Here is a 20,087-nt window from a genome sequence, read left to right on the forward strand (position 1 = left end):
GGAAGAACTTTCAGACAGAATTTGTGACTAGCAGAGGTGGGAGTTGACTGTATGAATGCAGAATAAGAAAGGACAGACTCTGGAGTCAGCAGATCTATGCAGCAGTTGCCAGGAAGGGTGATCCTCTCAAAATACAATTTCATTAGTATGCAGTTTGCATTGCACTTTGCAAGAGTGTATTTTATTTCAGTGCTCACTGAGAGTAGTCTTCACAGTGTCTGTTCAAGGCAACTTAAGTCTCCTTGGGTAACTTAGGTTTCTTTTGTGGGTGTCAGGCAGAATTGAGAATAGAATCAGGAAGTCTTCTCTATGTATCTGTTCTCTGACCATAAGATAATGCTCTGATAATTGTCCCTCACCCTATCATGCCATTTTTAGCATAATATTTTTTCTTTAAGTGGATGAAAGCTGATGACTCTTCCAAGACTAGTGGAGGAACGCCAATCAAAATTGAAGATCCAAACCAATTTGTTCCTTTAAATACAAACCCAAATGAAGTGTTGGAAAAGAGAAATAAGGTAAAATAAGTGAATTAAAGAAAACTGTAAGATTTCTGACTATAATTATATGTTCAAGTAATGATTCAACACAGCAGTAAAATAACATTTTCAAGTCATTTTACAGAAAGGTTTCTGAGGTTACTTGTGCTTTTGGCAGTAAATATATGTATGCAAATATATAATACATGTAAACGCTCTATATAAAGATACAAATATATAAATTTTGAATACAACAGGATGGTGAATGATGAGCGTTAACTCTGGAAACGATGGACTAAAAATGTTAGTCCACACTATTTAGCAATATCTTTAGTGGATAATTAGGTGTAGATCTGAACTGAATTGCTCTGCGTCATCTAGAGTGTGATTTGATCTTAGACTGGCTCTGTTCTATATTAATTTGCCTGGCACTTACTAAGCTGGAGTTTCTGTTGTCCAGTCCACTTTCTAATGGCAGTTTAAAAAAAGAAAGAAAGAAAGAAAAGAAAAAAGAAAAGAAAAGAAGAAGAACAAAAGAAAAAGAGAGATTGTTGTTAGAGCTCTCTTTAGGCATAAAAATCTCACTGCTTTTCCCTTAAAGCACATAAGGCGCCAGCTGTCAGGCTGACCAAATACTCCACCCTGAGCATAACTATCTTAGCAGATATAAAGGACAATCTCCATTTAGCTGCAAGATTTTTCTTTCTTGGAAAGAGCTATAACAGTATCCATGGGGATCAAACTGGAGTCAGGAGGAGCAACTCCCTTCCTTAGAGCCGGAAAAACTAATCATCTAGCCGTTGATGAGATTAATATTACAAGTCCCAGACAATGATTTTTAGACTTAAGTGCCATTGTCTCATTAGATAGTTGGTCACTGTTTTTCTGCTGTAGAATTGATCTGATTTATTTTTGTATTTATTTCTGATCTGTCAATCTATTAAGCACTGACAGCATGAAGTTAGAGCTGTTGGTTTGAGGGAAAATTAGTGAATTGTTCACAGAAGGAAAAACTGTACCGACCTTTTTGACCAGAGATCTCTTGACTAGCTTAACATGTATCATTTATTTTGGGGGTGAAGAGGACTGATTCAGAGATGTAGGGGGGTCATTTCTAAATAGTGGTGTACATGAAGTGCAGGAGCTGGGGCTAGGGTGAATTTCCAGGAGTACTTTAAGGGCTACAAGATCAGCATATGCAGTGTGTTCAGAGGTGGAAGGAGAGATCACGCTCTTAATTTTTAGGTGCAGCAATTCAGTCTTCAAGCCAAAAACTACTGCTTATATTACTGACTTTACAAAGCTGATGGGAATAGGGTTTGTGAAAGAGAAATATCTGCTTCTAACACAGTTTATTTTCTCTGTATAGATTCGGGAGCAAAACAGATATGACTTGAAGACAGCAGGACCACAGTCTCAGTTGCTTGCTGGGATTGTTGTGGATAAAAAACCGAGTCCAGTGAGTAGGACATAATTCAATGATTTACGTACATGCAGGCTATTTTGGTTGTCTTTCTTTCAAACTTACTTTCTTTTCAAACTTTAGTTTGGGCCATTTCTTTATTAAATTCTTTATTAGAACATTTCTTTATTAGAACTTGTTATTTTAACACCAAATTTTGGATGTGAGATGCATTTTATTAGTGTAGATGCATCTTTTATCTCAGAGGTTTAAAATCTTAGTTTCAAATGGCGCAATGAGTTAGCCTGGCTTTCATATTAATGAAATAGGACTCTGTCCTAAAACTGTTTAAGCTGAAAAGTGACAAACTTCGTAATGCACGGAGCTGAAAATAATCCTTTTATCTGCCTGTGGAACTCACTGGTAAAGTTTCTTACCTGTCCGCACCAATATATTTATTTCTGAATAGTATAGATATCCCTAGTATATCTCCCAAACCATGCTTAATTATAAATAGAATTCTGTAATTCTGAGAGTTGCCCACCAGCCATGGGTTAGTATATCTGTTTCTTCATTTTAATTTCCAATACTCTTTTGAGGTAATACTGAGTTGGCTCGTTCATTTCAGACAAAAAGAGTATTTTCCGAATGGGTTTTCAATCAGTGCAAAAATATTTTTGTCACTCTAAGTTTCATCTCAAAAAAGCTCTTTCAGTTAGATTCCTAAACTGGAGCATGAGGACAGTTATTTTCCTACCAAAACATTCCTAGAACTTAGGGTATTCACAAAAAAATGTAGGAAACCTTTTGTTTGAATTCCTATTGTTTAAGGACTTTCACTTCTCTGAAGAATACCTTAGTCTCCTAACTATAAGCTATTGAGGCAGGTCTCTCCTTTGAAGCTGTCCCTCTTGGTGGAAAAAACTCAAATAATGATTGTGCCAATGTAATTCAGTGGTGAGTTACACCTCAGTGGTCACTCTTCATTACTAAACAAATGTCTATTGTTTGGATCAGTTTTATTCTGGATATGTGTGTGTGTATGGTTCTTTTCATATTCCTTCTGTGCAGGTCTGCTGTCACCAAATTTGGGGCAAAAAAGGGACATTAACCATGTATATCTTGTTTCCATCTTTTTCTAGCTACTAAACTTTGTGGTTTTCTCTTTTCCAGCCAATGCAATTCGAAGAAGATGAACATGCACCACCAGCACCACCCAACCCCTTCAGCCATCTCACAGAAAAGGAACTGGAAGAGTACAAGAAAACAATTGAGCGTAAGCAGCTAGGGTTGGAAGGTCAGTGGTGCATTTAAGTGTTGGGGTTTACGTTTCATTAATCAGCAGTTCATTTTTGATTTGAAAATACTGTAAAAATGTAAATGTGTTAATTATTAGCATGTACTGTTGGCAATTACTTAGCTTTAGACATACTCATTCCTTGAGATATGTAGAATTTTATTTGTTAAATGCTTGGGGTTTTTTTGTTTTTTGTTTTGCTTCGGTTAATGCTGAAATTATGGCAATGAAAACTTTTCACAGAAATAGAGTTGACAAAAACACATTTGAACATAATGAGTTTTTATGTTAGAATCATAGAATAACTTAGCCTGGAAGAGCATGAAGGTCATTTAGCCCAGCCTCCTGCTCAAAGTTAATTTCAAAGTTGATCAAGTTGCTCAGGACCATGTCCATTTGAGCTTCGAATATCTTTAAGGATACAGATTCCACAACCTATCTGGTAACCTGTTCCAGCGCTTAACCACCTGCACTGTGAAAATTTCGTTAAGTAAGGTAAATGATATATGAATAGTGATCCTATGAAAACTAATCTTTGTCACTTAATTAAGAAATATGTGACAAGAGAAAAAAATCCTGCTATCTTGCGTTCTTTTAATAAATGTTCAGATATCAGAATTCAAAAGAAAAAGCTGTTAATAACTTGAAATACTCTGTGATATTTTATATTTGGTACCACTTTGTCAATAGCTTCTCCATTTTCTGACCCTCAGATTGCAGTATTTTTAATACACCTCATATTTTCTTATTTCCAAAAGCTTAAAGAAGCAAAGATAAAGCATTTCAGTAACTTTTGCATTATTCTCCCAATACTTAACTCATCTACTTTTGCTATGACCTCTTTATATCTTTCTTCCAATACTACTGTTCCATAGGGAATTACTAATTCAGTTTTTTGTGTTGTTTTTTAACAATTGCATTTATTATGCACTCTTTTTCACTAATATTGTGTAATAAAACAACTTTTCTGTATATCACATTTAGGGCACAGTGTAATAATTTCTCATAACAGCAAACTGTGGCTTGTGGCTAGGTAAAACCATGGGGCATGCTACCTGGAATTCAACCCCTCTGCCTTTCTATGAAACAATTAATATATAGTGATTGTTAATGGGTGAAATTTTTAATTTCATAATCTACAGAGTTTAAACTACGTGTTATAACTTCTTGAGGTTATCAGCATGAACACTACAATGCTTGCGGAGCTGTAAATCTTGTAGCACTAGCACTGACGTTCTTGCCTTATTTTTACTTTTGCATGGCTACTAATTCAAATCTTGTCCTGCAGATGCTGAACAGGAATTATTCTCAGATGACGGTTCATCTGTGTCACAAATTCAGTCACAAACTCAGTCCCCGCAAAATGTCCCAGAAAAATTAGAAGGTATTCCATGTAATTTCTGTAAAATGCCAGTGGCTCTAACCTGAGTCATCCGCGCTCTCGTTGCATTCTTTACGTTAACTTCAAGTCGACCGAGCAAAAAAGAACCCAGTTTTACCAGAATGCAGGTGGGAGTCTGTCCAGAAAACTCACTTGCTTTTTTTCCCAATTTTTCTTGATGTGGAATTCTCACAGATAGAAAATAACTCGTGGCATACTGAAATTTAGATATTTATGAGATGGGGGAAATGGATATTATATATTGCCTTTAAATAAAGTGTTATGATTAGACTTTTTGACTAAGAATTTTCTAGAAACAGCTAACAAAAGGCACTTTCAAAGGTTGGTATTTAAGGTTTCTGTATGTAATGGCTGTGTTTTCCTAAACTAGTCTCATGCAGTAAAACAGAATGCTGAGTGCACTTGAGACTGTACAGCTATACACGTACCTGGGTAAAATAAGGTCAACTTCTTCAGCCCCTTTTCCTTTGATGACATTTTCACAGTATTTGTCTGTTTACAACAAGTAAGAATGCAGATAAAGAAAGCAACAGATCTGCAAAGGTCAGATTTCATCCTTTGCATCACAGTCCCAGCTTACATCGTATGCTTGTTTCGGTACAGTCTTTTAGCGTGAACATAAATACAAATAATTGCAAAAATCTCTGTTCTCTTAGAAAATCATGAAGACCTGTATGCCCAGGATGCTAACCTCCTATCTGCGGAGCTGCCTGTTGTGGTGGTAAATGGCAAAGACGACGCACACGAAGTGGAAGAAGATCTCACCAAGAGGGTCAGTCAGTTAACCACTAGTACTGTGGAGAGTGTAGAGATTACGATTAAAACCTCTGAAAAGATTGAAGAGGCCCTGTCCCCCGAAGGGTCGCCTTCCAAATCCCCATCAAAGAAGAAGAAGAAATTCCGTACTCCATCTTTCCTGAAAAAGAACAAAAAGAAGGAGAAAGTAGAAGCATAAGTGCAGTTCTGTTGTGAGGAGACATTGCACATTTTAAACATTTAAGTTGACCATTAACAGAGTAGTGTTTGGGGGGGGGGGGTTGCAGTAACTGGACTTTTAAACTAAACAAAAAGGAACTGGAAGAGGTTTTGCTTTAAAAAAGAATAATAAAACATTTTCGTGTTAATTGAAAATTAATTCATCTCTCACTTAAGTGTGTCCAGAATTGCTATGAGGGGCTGAAACATTCAGTAGTTTCACGTAGAGCTGCACTGGCAGGTGCTCGAATGCCGTCATAGCAGATCAAACACATCGCAGTGCACAGCAGCAAGTTCTGCCTGGAGTATTTTGCAGACCTTAAAATTTTCAGTACAGTTAAAGTCTTTAACAAAGTTACTGTTGAGTGATCATGTGACTTTTTTTTTTTTTTAACTGCTGTCTCATTTGGTAACCAGATCATACATTTTTGTATTGTGATTTTGACCATATATTTTGTTTCTGTACCCCTCTTTGAGTGGGTGCATATTAACAGCACACCTTTAAATCTTTTTAAGATTAGCTCATATAGAAATATTATACACTGGCACATAATATTAGGGGCAAAACTGTGTAAGAGAAAGTTTATTGGAATTATACAAAATGTCTAAGAATTCCATTCATCAATAACTTTTTTGCCAAATATTTCATTTTAGTGAAATATAATTTTTGAAGACTTCTTTTTTATTCTATCAGTTGGGGGGAGAAATACCCTTATTTTTCAAGAAAGGGGATTTTATACACTTAACATTGATAATTTAGTTTAACTGGCAAAACAAAAAAAGATTTTATATGTTCAAATGTTTGTATACCATTCAGTATAAAAGTATTATAAGCATGTGAACCAAGCATTTAATAGTAGAGTGTATTTAAGAATGCTTGGTTTAGAGTATACTTAAATATAATTCAGAAATCCAGGGACTTAGAAATCAAAAGATAAAAGCATATAAAATTAAACGGGATTCATGTTTAAAACTTACTGTTTTTTTTCCTTGCGGTATTGCTAATGAATGAAGAAAAATAATCTCTTAACATAACCAAATGAAGGAAACAAAACTGATAAAAGGGAAAGTGAAATAGTAAGAAAATAGGAGGAGACAAAGAAAGTAAAAGTTTGGTGATTATTTTTTATTAAATATATGATATGGAATGTGGGGTATTTTTATTAAATCAGCAAAGTTACATTTCCATATTAGAAGTTTTAAATAATTTGTATGGATTCATACAGAGTGCAACACTTTTTTTTCCTTCACTTTCATTTTAATTTTAAAAGGGTCTCATGAATCTGTGTTGTCCTTTGGATGAACCCAGAGCAAATTAAAGTCTAGTGCCATGGGTAAGAGTGGTACTGCCACTTACTCATTTTTACTGATATTGTCATTTTACTACTTTTACTGTATTGTAAATACAAACAAGCATAGAAATTAACATAGGGTTTTTCTTCGCTGTGTCAAATTTGTCTGTAAATCAGTCATCACAATAGGAAATACATTTAAAAGATCCGTGTGATTCCCGAATTGCCGGTTGAAATATTATACAATATATAAATTGTTAAATATGGCTGGAGAGTGGTTTGGCATGCAAAAATGTTGATTATAGCATGTTTGGGGGCTGGTTAGCTTTGACCGTGTAAGTGTGATAATGCAACGTTGGAATGGATCCTGGAAACAATTTTCTAGCTATCACTAAATACTGGAATCAGTGTTTTTAATCATAGTGGAAACTTTCAGTTGCTTACTTTGTTTTTTATGTTCTACATTATTTGTGTTGTATTACAACATATGTAGAAACAGTAACCTGTGAACTACGCTTTTCATAACTTTTTTAAAAATATATCTAAATGAATGCAATGTGCATAAATATTTTTTAAAATGCAACCGTGAACTATTTGCACCTTTTGCTAATGCCTCTATTTACTTGCTTTGGCATAAAGAATGAGCCAGCCAACTCTGTGTCCTGTGGAAAATATATAAATGTTATCTGAAATTGCTCATAGATGTAATGCTAATTAATGTTAAATCACAAATAAACAGTATTTTAAATAGACGGACTTGGTGTAGCAGCCTCTTGTTTACACAGTATCTCTTCCTTGTAAAGAGATGCTTTGATTCTGCATGTTACTTGTGAAGATTTTTTGCTAAAGACAGACTCTTTCTTGAATTTATTCTAAAAACTATTGTTTTCCCTCTTGGAAGAGGAAAGAGGAGAATCATGTGGCCAAAAGCAGGGAATCGTCAGGCAGGATTTGGGGCCCTGGCTGCGTTTGTGCTGCCGGCGCTCCTTGCCTGGGCAAGGCTCTGCACCTTCTGGTTCTCTCCATCTTTCTCTGCAACGTGGGTTTAGGAGTGCTTGCTCCAACCGTAGGACTGGGGAGGTTTAAGGGCTGTGCAAGTATATAGCATGGAAACAACTTGTGTAAATTACCTTTTTTTTTTTTTTTTTTGGTTAATTAATGAAAACAAAGTTCTTTGTAGTAAAGCTGTTCTTTCAAAGTTATCTGAAGACGTGCATGCCATGCCTGGCCAGCATGTAGTATACCTCAGAACCTCTGAGGCTTCAGAATTTCAAATGTTGTGGTTTTATAGCTGCATCAACTTTGTAAAGTATCTTTAAGGATCTTGAAAAATGTTTGTTTTCTTTGTCTTTCCACAAATCAGCCTTTTGTTTCTATTTTCAAGAAGGTCAAAACCTAGCCCTCTAAGTCCAGTGGCAGTTTCATGAACTCTGTCCTGGTGTAGGGGACAATTTTGGTTCAGCATTTTGAATAACTAAATCTTAACTTAATTTCCAGTTATTTTCTTAGTGTTTCTTTCTCCAGGAGCGTTTACAATCTGCTCAGTGCTGTAGTAACATGAAAGTGGACACCGTATCAACACTGGGGAGCTTACCCTGTAAGGCTGAACGCATCTATAGTTTTGTTCTGATGTGAACTCCCTTTTTCCCCAAGAGTCCATGAACCACAACAGCCCCTTCATGTTCACTTGGACCTTATTCCTCCACAGTGTTACAAGAAGGGTCTGAGATTCTAGGAGCCAAAGCATGGAAATAAAGTGGGTGTTAATTACAGGCATAAGGTATGTTAAGGCTCAACAAGTGGCCGTAGGAAGTAGGAGGCCTTGGAAAACCTAGCTTGAAAACAGACCACTGACACAATAGGTCAACAGTAGTAATTATCACACAATAGGTAGCAGTTATTGCTATCAGAGTGCTTAACCCAAGAAAGTCAGAGAAGAAACGGTGCATCCTATGAGGAATTGTACACAAGCTGTTGTGTAAGAATATTCTTAAGGAATTGAGGTTGTGCATCTTTACACCCTGCTCTTGTGTATGTATGGCAAAATGACTAAAATCCAAGTTGTGATCAGGTTTGTTCACACAGTACTCTGAAGATGAGGGTTACATAGCAAAATAGATTTTGCCTCATTTGCTGCAGAAGTTTGAAAGTGTTGTTACTGAGGCTTTAGATTCTGTAAGGAGATAGGATAACGTCATGGTTAAGGCTGTTGTAGGTCATTTTGAACAATATTTCCCTGCTTTGCCGGTTAAGTTACTGCATGGTGTTGAGTAAATCAGTTAAACTGCTGTTTTCTCTGGTGCTTAGTGGTTGAGGATCTTTTATTTTCTGGATGTCCATTTGCAAAAGTGCTGAGTTTTCACTGTTGCAACTGCAGAGAGCTCTGTGGAGACCTCCGAAGTGCTGCACAACGCTAAGGAGCCAGGAATGGGGGAAAGACCCACTGTGGCTCAAACTGGGCGCACAGGTCTGATGGAAACTGCTAACATTAGCCTCCATGTGCTTCCATTATGCTTTCTACAAGCTGGAGGGAAAATACCTCCTCTTGCTCCCACGGCTGTTTATGGGATTGGCATTTGTCAGGTGCCGTCATGGTGAAGCCTGCTACGCAGCGCAGAAGTCTTGTGTCCTCGTCGGGTTTGAGCAACGCATAGCAAATAAGACAAATGACCTCATACCAAACAAGGAGGAAGCAAAATATTGAATGATTGCTCTTTCGCTGTCTGTTGGAGAGCCAGTATGGGAAAAGAGGTGGAGCACGCATTAAAAAGCGCTAATTAAAACCCGTATGGTAACGTGGACGAAGAAGGCGGTTGGACCGCAGTCAGGCAGTCTGTGGGCGCTGTGTGCGCAGTCCAGGCAGCGCTGGCAGCCTCGCGGGGAAAGAAAGCCTCAGGCACATTCAGGGGAGGTGGACTTCTCCGATATTTGGGCTGTCACAGAGCACGTATAAACTCCTATTTTTAGGGACCTGCAGATCGGCCCAAGTTGCACAGACTTTACATAAATAATAAAAAGCACATCCCTAATATAAAGGTTACTCACTGCTTTGCTAAAATTTGTGATGACTCTTGGAAAGCCAGCAGCAATATGAGTCTCTAAAAGAAAATATTGCCAGAATATAGTATGGATAAAGTTGCATATTTTTCTATAGCCTTGTTCCTTGGAACTGTACGATTACGTTAGCTTTAAATTTTATATGTGCAGGCGGTGCACGCCAACACATCCAGGCAGTTTTGCCTTGGAAGAGCACACAGCATGGAAAGTTTTAGTCAACTCTGATCAACTTGTAAACAAACAAAACAAAGCCATATGATGAGAACTAAGGCAAATGTAATAGCAGCTTATGCTCCCAGCTCTGTTTATGTAGTCTAACGTAGCTCTAGTATTACCCATTAAATATGTATATATTTAATCCTGTAAAAACACACTACTCCTACAACAGTGGCATGAGCTCTGCAGGGCAATTATGTGGAGGAGAGGGAGAGAGGTGGATTTCCTTGGATGAGTTTCAAAGTCCCCTTACACTTAATTGCTCCTTTCTTCTTTCTGTATCTATAAGAAGCAATGTATATTCAAGAGTTTACCCTTAGCATTGAAATTCTGGTTGAGTCTGAAGTAAAACCGAGCCTTTGAAAGCTGAAAATTCAAATGGCCATTAGATGGCATCAGTTTTTCACGTTTGCTGCATCTGTCCTTGTAGCTGGAAAGCCATTAACAAAGGGCTTTCAAAGAAAGTGTTTTGGTGTCGATTTTGTGGGCATCGTTCCAGTTTCCGCGCAGGGATGAAAGCAGACATCTGGCTTCTGAACTCATTTTTGATATCAATTCATTTCAAAATCCAGAAGTGGAATGTGGTTTGTCCGGGAAGCAAAGACTTCCACTTCATTCGATGGTTTCTCACATTTACAACTAGTTAAGAGTGTATTTTTTGCACTCATAAGCTTACTCCACTGAACAGAAGAATATCCTGTGTTCAGTGCTTTCTCTCCAACAACCTTACCCACAGGCCAGGGGCCTCTTTGTATTTTTAAGATCGTTGGAGTAGAAATGACAGTCCCTGGTAGGAGGTATGCGGGTCAACCCAAAATGGTGAGATTAAGTGCTTTGTTTTTATCCTAAAGCAGTAACTTCAATTTTAATCAACCTTTTAGCTCAAGTGCTCCTTTATTCATGTCTCATGAGAAAATCCTTACGTGACTCTCCAGCTCATCTTTGGCAAGCTACATTATCTCCTCCTACCTTCTCCTTTCACATCAGTTTGTTCAAATTTAGAATGTGCCAACAAAAAATAACCATCAGGCTATCCCCTCGAATCCTGGCAGTGCCCGGGCAACGCTTCTGTGACCTGCTCTTTCTTTGGTGGTGGGCAGCACAGAAGGTGGGGGATACCGCTTTGAGCCCTGCACCCTGAGGAAGACCTTGAAGCCAAGTTTGCTACACCCTGCTGCTCTCCACAGGGTAAGTTTGACTAGTGCCGGTCTTAGGGCTGGCTGGCTCTCTCTAGTGCTGGACGTAGAGTGTGCCGACCCTGTGACAGCAGCGTTGTGAATGCCCAACAAATTGAGGTTATTAAGATACAAACTACCTCAGTTCCTCACTTGTTGGGGTAACATGGCTGAGAACCAGCAGAGCTTCAGGTGCCTTATTGACAAGGGCAGAGCTTTGCTGATCTCGCCCTCAGATTTAGCTCTGGATATGCAAACGGAGAACAAAATATCAGGTGATAGTGGGGCAAATTGCGTCATCAGAGCTCTGTTCCTAGAAACAAGGTTGACAGTGAAGGAAGGTATTTAAAAGTATGGGGGAAATCTGCTTGCTTTTGGAGTGGAACCACAACAGTTCGGAGAGTTTTTTGCGGCTTTTTTAAGTGGAATGGCATGCTTTGCCTCTGGCTCAACCCATTCACCCATCCTTGCTCTTTAGCAGCTAAATTCTGCCAAAGTCCCAGTTGAAATCTTTGTACTTGTGCTTCTGGGTCTCGGTCTCTGTCTCTGAATGCAAATCGTTGGAGGTTGAAGACAAGTTCTCAGGCAGTATCACTGCATGCTCACCCTGTTCTTACACTTTTCTCCAAGTGTTGTGGTCTTGTCTTTGTGGAAACAGACTATTGAGCTAGTTGGACCTTCATTCTGATCCATTACAGTTACTTACAAGTTAATTGAACTTGGGAAGGGAAAAGACACTAGCTGTTAATGTTTGTGCCATTAACTGTTGTGTGGGGAAGATCTTGGAGAGCAAAGAGAAGTGGATGCCCTGAGCTCTCTCCAAGAGAGAATAAAGACATGTCTGACTTTTTTTTTTTTTTTTTAAAGAGATGTCAGAGTGTTTCTTACTTGGGATCTGCCTGTAAATGAAGTCACATAATGGAAAAATGATGGATGGAAGCATTTTGAACATGTGTTTAGCAGAACTTCCCTTTCGGTCTGTCTTGCCTGACTTTCCTAGTTTCTTCTTCATGTCCTTGGTCAGCATTTGCACTGCATCAAACCCAGGGAGAGAAAACTAAAGGCTCAAAGCTCATGTGAGGCAGATGCAGTCTTTTTCCCCTCTAGGATTTTATGCTTAGGTGTGATATTAATGCATCCATATCATGCAGGTCCTCAGCTTCTCCTTTAAATCAAGCAGTGCCATGCCACAAATCTAGTGCTATTGCCTGAATAGGAAAAATAGATCACGTTATCTTGGCAGAAGCCCAGGTTGCATTTAATACAGGGTCTGATAATGCAACATATTAAGTAAATGGGGGTCACAGTGAGAGCCTGTGAAGATGTATGACTTGGAGGTGAGCGTACGATTGCTGGAATCAGCAGGCGCAGACACCATGGAGATAAAGGTGCTGTTTGCCCTAGTGTTCAACTGCCAGTGTTAATAGCAAATGCTCTGTCCCAGCCAGATAACATAGCCACAAAATGCGGCTACTCTTCCTTGCTCCTCCAAATATAGATTTGTTCCCCCTACCTGCCTGATAACGTCTCATCAACTGTCAAAACCAGCAGTTTCCCTAAAAGTTATTTGCTCATAAAGTAAAAGCAAAGTTCAAAGATGAGTGACCTCAGCAGAGACCAGCAGACCTTTCAGAGCAAAGCTCTGCAGGGGTCACGGTCCCTCTTCGGCACTGCTCTGAGACAGGGGGTGCTTGCAAAACCACGGGAAGAAGAAAAATAACAACTTGGTTGCTTTTGACCCAATTAGTCCAATTATATTCTTTATTTTGAAGTGCCTTTAATGCAAATGAATGACCAGCCACCTGGACGTTTCCCGTTCTTCCCTTTTCTGCCAAAGCTCTAGCTAGGATGTAGCTGGCATCAGCGCGCCGCGCTCGCCAGCCGGCACGCAGGGAGCCCCGGCGGCCGCCGCTCTGCTCCCGGCTCTGCGTTTGCACCCCCTCCTCCCTTCACCTGCTGAAAAAGTTAAGCGAAAAATGCCTTTTCCTTTCTGACTGTGCGAGCAGGGCTGCGTACCGACAACGCAAGAAGAAAAAATCAATTAGGGGCTGAATCGGCCGCTGGCATCCGCACAAGAGCTTTTCCCTGCCACGGCTTTGGGGCCCGACAGCTCTGGCGGTTGAGGCGCAAGTGTCTCTTCAGGCCAACTCCGCTTCATTTCTCCATCGTTAAGATGCTGCCAGGGTTTCTGAGGGGGGTTTTGTGGTTCAAATGCTGGTCGCAGTCAATGGCCGGAGCTCAAGGCCGGATCCTGAACCTCATGTCGCGGCTCAGCAAGGTCCCGGGAGCCCCGGTGGGGTCGGTCGGTGTTCACACCGCAGAGCTGAAGGTAGCTCTTGCTCCACTGGGGATTTTGGGAGCGAGCGGAAGGAGCCTCTGAGCTGAGGGATTTAATCCCAGCGGAGCCGAAACCTCCCGCGGGGCCCGGCCAGGAGCAGCCCCGGTCCCAGGAGCTCGGGCTATGCTTTTTGCAAACCCAGCACCCGTGCTCCGGCTCCCAGGACGGCGAGCGTTGAACGCTGTGAAGCTGTAACCAAACGCGGCAGGGAGGCCGCGCCGAGCGGGAGCCCTCTGCTTTCGGGGGGCTTTTGCCAGTTTTGAGATAGCACCAGGGTCAGATGGAGGCATCAGCCAGGAGACCCACGCGGCACGAGGCGAACGGAAGGGCTGAAGAAACCCCTTCTCCCCATGCCCAGCGCCGGTTTCTTGTTCCAGCCTCTTCAAACACCCTTGCTTGTCTAGTGGGCAGCAACAAAGCCGAGGTTTGAACCATTAACCCTGCCTGGCTTTAGTCTTATTTTAAAGCTGGTAAGAGCCAACATTCAACCAGAATATGCCGTGCACGTTGTTAGAGTTTATTTGCGGGCATTCAGCAGTGTTTACATCCCGTATGTAATCGTAGCTGTTCAAATATTGATCTCCCGGCGGGCAGGTCGTCAGAGTGCCGTCGCTCCCCGGCCGCCGGCGTGGCTGCTCCCTCCCGGGCCCGGTTCGCGGCGCCGGCTCCACATGGCCCCGGCACAGGCGCAGCAGGCAGCACCGTGTGTAGCGACCGGGGCGATTCGCTTGGGACCAGGCGCTACCCCAGGCTGCCCGAGCCAGCACTGCATTTCAGCCGATTTCTGCGTCCCGCTCGCCCGGCGGGAGGCACCGCTTCAGGGCTGCTGTGAATACCTGCACACTTCCCTTCGTTTAAAATGCGCACAAAGCAAAAAGGGAGGGAGAGGGGAAATAGTACTGATGATTTTTGTCTGCTGGGCATTTTAGTTTTAAAAGCAACTTCTGAGGCGCACTAAAAACTTTCTCTGCTTTTCCTTTCGGTCTCTTCTTCGGGTTGCAACCGGACGGGAGGGCTTTTACGCGCTGCCAGCAGCCAGGTTACTCTCTCAGAGCAGCAAAGCAGAAACACTGTTTTGTGTTGCTCATGAGGAAGAGCTAACCGTGCGCTGTGTTTCCGCATTGATGCATTTTGCACTGTTAAAATATTTCCACTTAATAGTGATGCTACCAATGGGATACTTCCACCTGCGCACGCCCGAGCCAGGGCGCCAAGCGGCTGCCGCGAGCGGAGCACAACCCGCCCCGCTCTCGCCGAGACCTGCTCAGGCCGTCGGCACGGCCGGCTCACGCGATTCTGGGAAAACACATTTATTGGAGACATCAACAGCGTGAGAAAGCAGCAATGTCTTGGCGAGGGAAACTGGTGCTGGGAGCCTCGGGGGGGTGCAAAGGGGCTGCACGCGTGCATCGCCCCCCCCCCCGTCCTGAAGCACACAAATGGCTTAATAGCTGGAAAATTAAAATTAAGTGGGGCACGTTCCCGTAAGGAGAAATGCACGGAGCATGTTAGTCTTCACCCTGAGTGTGAATTAAATATCTTTGGCGGTGCAAATTTGGCTGTGCTCTTAGCGCAGCACACGTGCGCGTGTATTTTTGACAGCTGCCTCTAATTTGCTAGATGTGATTACGAATTGATTTTAGGCTTTGGCATTGTAACTTCCCCGCTCCTAAAGGATTTACAGCACCTCTTACCTCTCCCCGTTACCTGAAACCCTCTCGGAGCTGCAGCGAGCGGGTTACAGGCTTTCGCTCCCGCCATCCCTCTCCAGCGGCCGAAAGGGCCGTCTGTGCTCGCCCCCCGGCTGCGCAGACCCACGCGCGTGAGCGCAGCACTGCTGGGGGTCTTCCAGGCGGGCAGGGACACCACCAACGTCCGGACGGCTCCTCTCCTCCCATCGCCCCTCTGCTGGCGCAGCAGCTGCTCTCGGTCGCTGCGAGGTACCTTGCAGTCCTGCTAACCCTGGGTCCTACTCGACTTCATTCCCCTGCGATTGTCAGAGAAAATATTTAACGTGGAGGGTAAAGTGTGTATGTATGTGTGAGTGTATATATATGCATATATGAATCTGAAGTTCCTAAAGTTCTCGTGAAAGCGTCTTTGCAATTCCCATTTTCGTGTTACCCTTCCCAAGACTGTTATGTTCCTCTGCTGCCTCTACTAGGGGAAAAAAAGTCTGTGCAAATGTTGTTTAAGGAAAACAAAAAACAAGACAAAAAGCGCCCGTAAGATACTTTCCGCTACGCACACTTTACATACACACACGTACACGCACACGCACCAGCCGCGGCGGGCGGCAACCGCGGGGCACCGCGCACGGCCCCGCCGCCCCGGCCGAGCCCCCGCACAGCCCCGGCGCCGAGCGGCCCCGCGGCGGCTCTCCGCAGGCGCGGCGGGGCGGGGCGGGGCGGGGCGGGGCGGCGGGGCGGGCCCGGCGGCGGCGGCGCCGTCTGGGGGAGCGGCGCAAAAGCGGCGGCAGCGCTAGGACCGCGGCGCCGCCGGGCGCAGCCGCGCAGGCAGCGCACCCGCGGAGGGCATGGGGAAGCGCGGGCGGCCGCGCAGGGAGCCGCGGGGCGCGGCGCGCTGCCCGCTCGGGGACATCGTCAACACGGGCGCGGCGGCGGCGGGCACCTTCCTGCGCAACGTGCAGGTGCTGCTGGAGGCCGCCAGCTACCTGGAGCGGATCGAGAAGGAGAACAAGAGTAAGCGCGTCCGTCCTCCGCGGGTGCGGGGCGGGCGCGGGCTGTGCGCGTGTGTGTGTGCGCGCGGCGCGTCCCCCCCGCTTGTTTTCAGGGGAGAAACAAACTTGCGGCTGTGAGCGGCGCGGCCGCGGCGGCTCCGAGAGCGGCGACACGTCCGCGCGGAGCCGCGCAGGAAGCGCCCGGTGCGGCGGCGGCGGTGCGCGCGGCGCCCGTCTCGTCCCCCCGCTCCCGCGGAGCCGCCCCCGGGCGGGCGGGGGGGGGGGGCCCCGCGGCGGCGGACAAAGGGCCGGGCCGGGCCGTGCGCGCCTGCGGAGCGCCAGCGCCGGCCCGGACCCCGCAGCCCCGCCCCGCCCCGCCGCGGGCGCGTGGTTCGCACATGGAGCCGAGCCCGGCGCGCTCATTGGCGGCGGGCGCCCCGCGGGGCGGGGCTGGGCGCGCCGCTCCTCCAATGCGCGGCGGCGGTGTCCCCCGTGACGTCACGCGTTGCTGAGCCGGGCGCGGGCACTCTTCCCCCCCCCTTCCCCGCGGGTGCCGCCGCGTCCCCGAGGCGAACGGCGCCGAAACCCCCCGCTTTCTCCTTTATTCATGCCATCATTTTCCCCCCTTTTCCCCGTTTTTTTTCCTCTTCGCTTTGTCCTCTCTCCGCGGAGCGTGGCCTCTCTTGCTGCGGTCCCCTTTCCGCGCAGCTCCGCGAGGCAGCGCGCCCCTCACCGCGGCGGGAGCCTGCCGCGGCCGCGCTGCGCTGGGCTGCGCGCTCCCGCGGCGAAAAACAGCGACGCGGAGGAGCCAGGGTGCTTTAAACAAAAAAAAAAAAAAAAAAAAAAAAAGTTGAATTCACGTTTATTCCCTCACGTGCCGCACGTGAAAATCTCCTTTCATAGAAGCTTCTGCAAAACCGTAGGTTTTACTTGCCAGCAGGGCGCTTTAGGTTGCGACGCCCCGCGTAGCCCCGTCTCGGCCGGGCCGTGCTGGATGCGCCGTTCAGAGCGTCGCCGCCGTAACGCGGCAGTTTTTCCGTGTTGCCCCCAAACAAAGAGGAATGCTGCTGGAATTGGAGTAGAAACGGCCTCAGTGCAACGCTCCGCTGTGCTGGGAAGGAGCTGCGGGAGGCTGTGCCCCAACACACATACTATACGTAGCCTGACTGAGAGGGTATCTGCCCTTTAGCTGGTGGAGCAGCAGCGACTGCTCGGTGCACCCCTCGCTGGCCGGCTCGCAGCGGCACCCACCACGTCTGCTCGCCCATCTCTGCCCTCTCCCACCTAGCAATTAGCGGCGGCAGCGGGGGGGGGGGGGGGGGGGGAAATGCACCGAGTTTGGTGCTGGAGCCTGTGGGCCGGCCCGGCTCGGTGGCAGGTGGCTCACAGCTCGCCCGCAGGACGCGGAGGTCCCTCGGCCGGGCGGTTACGCAGGCCCTAATTAGGCGTTTTGGTGTTACTCCCATCCTGCCGGCGGCTGAGTCACGGCCCTGCTGCGTGGGGTGCTGCACGCGCGTGGGGTTGGGGGCCCTGCCCCGAGGAGACGCGCTCGGGAAAAGCGGAGGCAGCAGTCGCGCGGAACGGGCGAGGGGACGGGAGCGAGGCGCTGGGCTTGCCAGGAGCCCCGTGAGAGGTGGCGGCATCCCTGCCCTCTCCGGGTGGCCTAAAGCACACGTGTCCCCTCTCCAGGTGGGAGAGGAGAAGCCACGGGGCCCTTTTCGGCCCCCCGAACGCAGCCGTTCCCAGCCCTGCCTGCAGGCTGGGGGTGCTGGGTGCTCAGTGCAGCCTAGGGCAGGGTTCGCAATTCAGTCTGTAGTTTTCTAGCTGTTTGGTGCCCACTGAGAAATAGGGTGAGAATTTTCTCATCAGTCCCTCTTACGTACATCTGTAGATCCCACACCCCGTTGTCGCAGTCATAGGTAGTAGCAGAGGGGCCACGAGCCACTTTGGTCGCGTGGAAGCAGAAGTGCAAGGCTGGGAGCTGAGGAGCAGAGCTCGATGTGCTGTCGGGCTGCGGGAACAGGAGATGACCCTTAGCAGTGCCGCTTCAGCGCCTCTCCCCAGCTGTAAAATCACCATCTTTGCATTCACTTTCCTTTTTAAAAATTGGAATATGTAGCTCTCTGCAAAATTGTCTGTATTCCAGCACAGTGACTGGGTGGGCTACAGTTGTGTTATCAAACCGCCCTAGTAAAATGGAGTATTTTAGCTACCAAAGTATAACTGAATTATTTTTCCAGTTGAGCCTCTGGAAATGAGTAACACTGCTGACTTGCTGCTTGATGTAGTTCTCCTGGCAAGACCACAAAACCCCATCCTAGCACACCTTGCTAACTGACAAATACATGTTTCCAGATGACCTGTTTCTTGAAATTTAAGCTTGGTATCAAAGGAATAGAAACATCACATGAAAAATTACAGTGGCTGTTTTCAGAAATGAAAGGTCTGCTGAGGGCAACTCTGTTGGTGTGTTGGTAACCTCTGCAGGTGGCTTCTCGTGAATTAACATGGCTAGAAATATGTAGCAGCTGTGAAAGCAGCTGAAATGCTGGAGCTTGGAAGCTGTTGTTAGAGGGACTTGGGGTTTAGCATGTGCCCAGTGCTACCTCTGGGTATGTGGACTCATGCTTGTGTCACCAGGAGTTGCATAAACATGTGATGAATTCTTCGGATATGATGCCTTACCTGTAATAGTCATGGTATGTAATATATACTGTTTTTACTACGGATACAGACATCTGTTGCCATATCCTCTTCCTAAAGCATGAAGGCAAGCAAACAGCTGTCCATGACAGTGATGTCCTCGTCTGCGGGCCCAGTAGAGGTGTGCACACATGAGACAGCTGACTTTGTCTCCTAGCAGAAGATAGCGAGAACCTCTGTCTGGCTTTTGAGTGCTGGCTGTGTTTACTGACCTTCTGACCAGGAATAGCAAAAGGGAAACCTCAGATTTGTGCTTTGCTACTGAAGAAGAGGAAATCAGAGCCTTGTGGATGTGTTGGCAGAATCTTCTTCTTGCAGCTCCTTCCATTGGCTATGAGTTGTTTTGGGTCTTTTTCTTTGTCAAGCCAAGGTAAAGACCTAACAGAAACCTGTAATTAGCAGAGTGCAGAGGGAGCCAAAACTGCCTTTGGTTTACGTGCAGAGCTCCTATTGAATCAACGAGAGCTGAATATGTGGCTCAAGGTCAGTATAGATGGTCTTAGATCTTACAGTGATGTGATATATGGGGCAGCACAAGACTCCTTTATGTTTTTCATCCAGCTCACAGTAAACCCCCTTCATCCCTCCTGGGTCATGACCTGGCCACAGTGATTCATGTGTTAACCACTTCCAGGTTGGGTGATTTTGACTCATGCTGTTTAGACCTTGTCATAAAATTCAGAAGGAAATCACGCAGTAGAAATGACAGGGCAGAGGTAAAGCTGTGGGTCTGCGCTAGAGGCACCACTGGGAACCGATCAAGTCCTTCGTCAGCAGTGCATCCCGAGAGCTGGCAGAGAAACACCCTTGGCTGCTGTCCGGAAGATCCTGTTCTCAGTTAGCTGAGAGACCCCATCCTATGTTTGATGTGTTTCTGTTTGGTTGTGTGGTTTTTTTGTTGTTTTTGTTTTTTTTTTTTTTGTTTTTTTTTTTTTTTTTACTAAGGGAGGTCCTCTTACCAAATTTTGCAGCTGGATCAGGCAAGTGACTTGACCAAAGTCACAGAATGAGCCACTGTCTCAGACTAAATTGGGGCACAGTGCAGGTCTGAAAACAGCCGCTCGTCTCCCA

General features: G+C 45.4%; 2 protein-coding genes across 8 annotated transcripts in view; both read left to right on the top strand.

Annotated features, from left to right (window-relative positions):
• ADD3 (adducin 3) overlaps positions 1-7,599 on the top strand; it is a 109,439-nt gene extending 101,840 nt beyond the window's left edge. For 6 of the 7 annotated variants that reach the window (XM_064514199.1, XM_064514201.1, XM_064514198.1 and 3 more), the window contains 5 exons: positions 399-518; positions 1,849-1,938; positions 3,055-3,178; positions 4,467-4,562; positions 5,237-7,599. In XM_064514199.1, the coding sequence (XP_064370269.1) occupies positions 399-518; positions 1,849-1,938; positions 3,055-3,178; positions 4,467-4,562; positions 5,237-5,535 (729 nt within the window). In that variant the 3' untranslated portion in view covers positions 5,536-7,599. The remainder of the gene's footprint in view (positions 1-398; positions 519-1,848; positions 1,939-3,054; positions 3,179-4,466; positions 4,563-5,236) is intronic. The other variant, XM_064514203.1, reaches the window with a different exon arrangement.
• An 8,462-nt stretch (positions 7,600-16,061) lies between these two features.
• The window catches only part of MXI1 (MAX interactor 1, dimerization protein), a 56,512-nt gene continuing 52,486 nt past the window's right edge, over positions 16,062-20,087 (top strand). The window contains exon 1 of the mRNA XM_064514208.1: positions 16,062-16,335. Within this exon, the coding sequence (XP_064370278.1) occupies positions 16,170-16,335 (166 nt within the window). The 5' untranslated portion in view covers positions 16,062-16,169. The remainder of the gene's footprint in view (positions 16,336-20,087) is intronic.

Source organism: Dromaius novaehollandiae, chromosome 6 (assembly GCF_036370855.1).
Source record: "Dromaius novaehollandiae isolate bDroNov1 chromosome 6, bDroNov1.hap1, whole genome shotgun sequence".
Lineage (NCBI taxonomy): Eukaryota > Metazoa > Chordata > Aves > Casuariiformes > Dromaiidae > Dromaius > Dromaius novaehollandiae.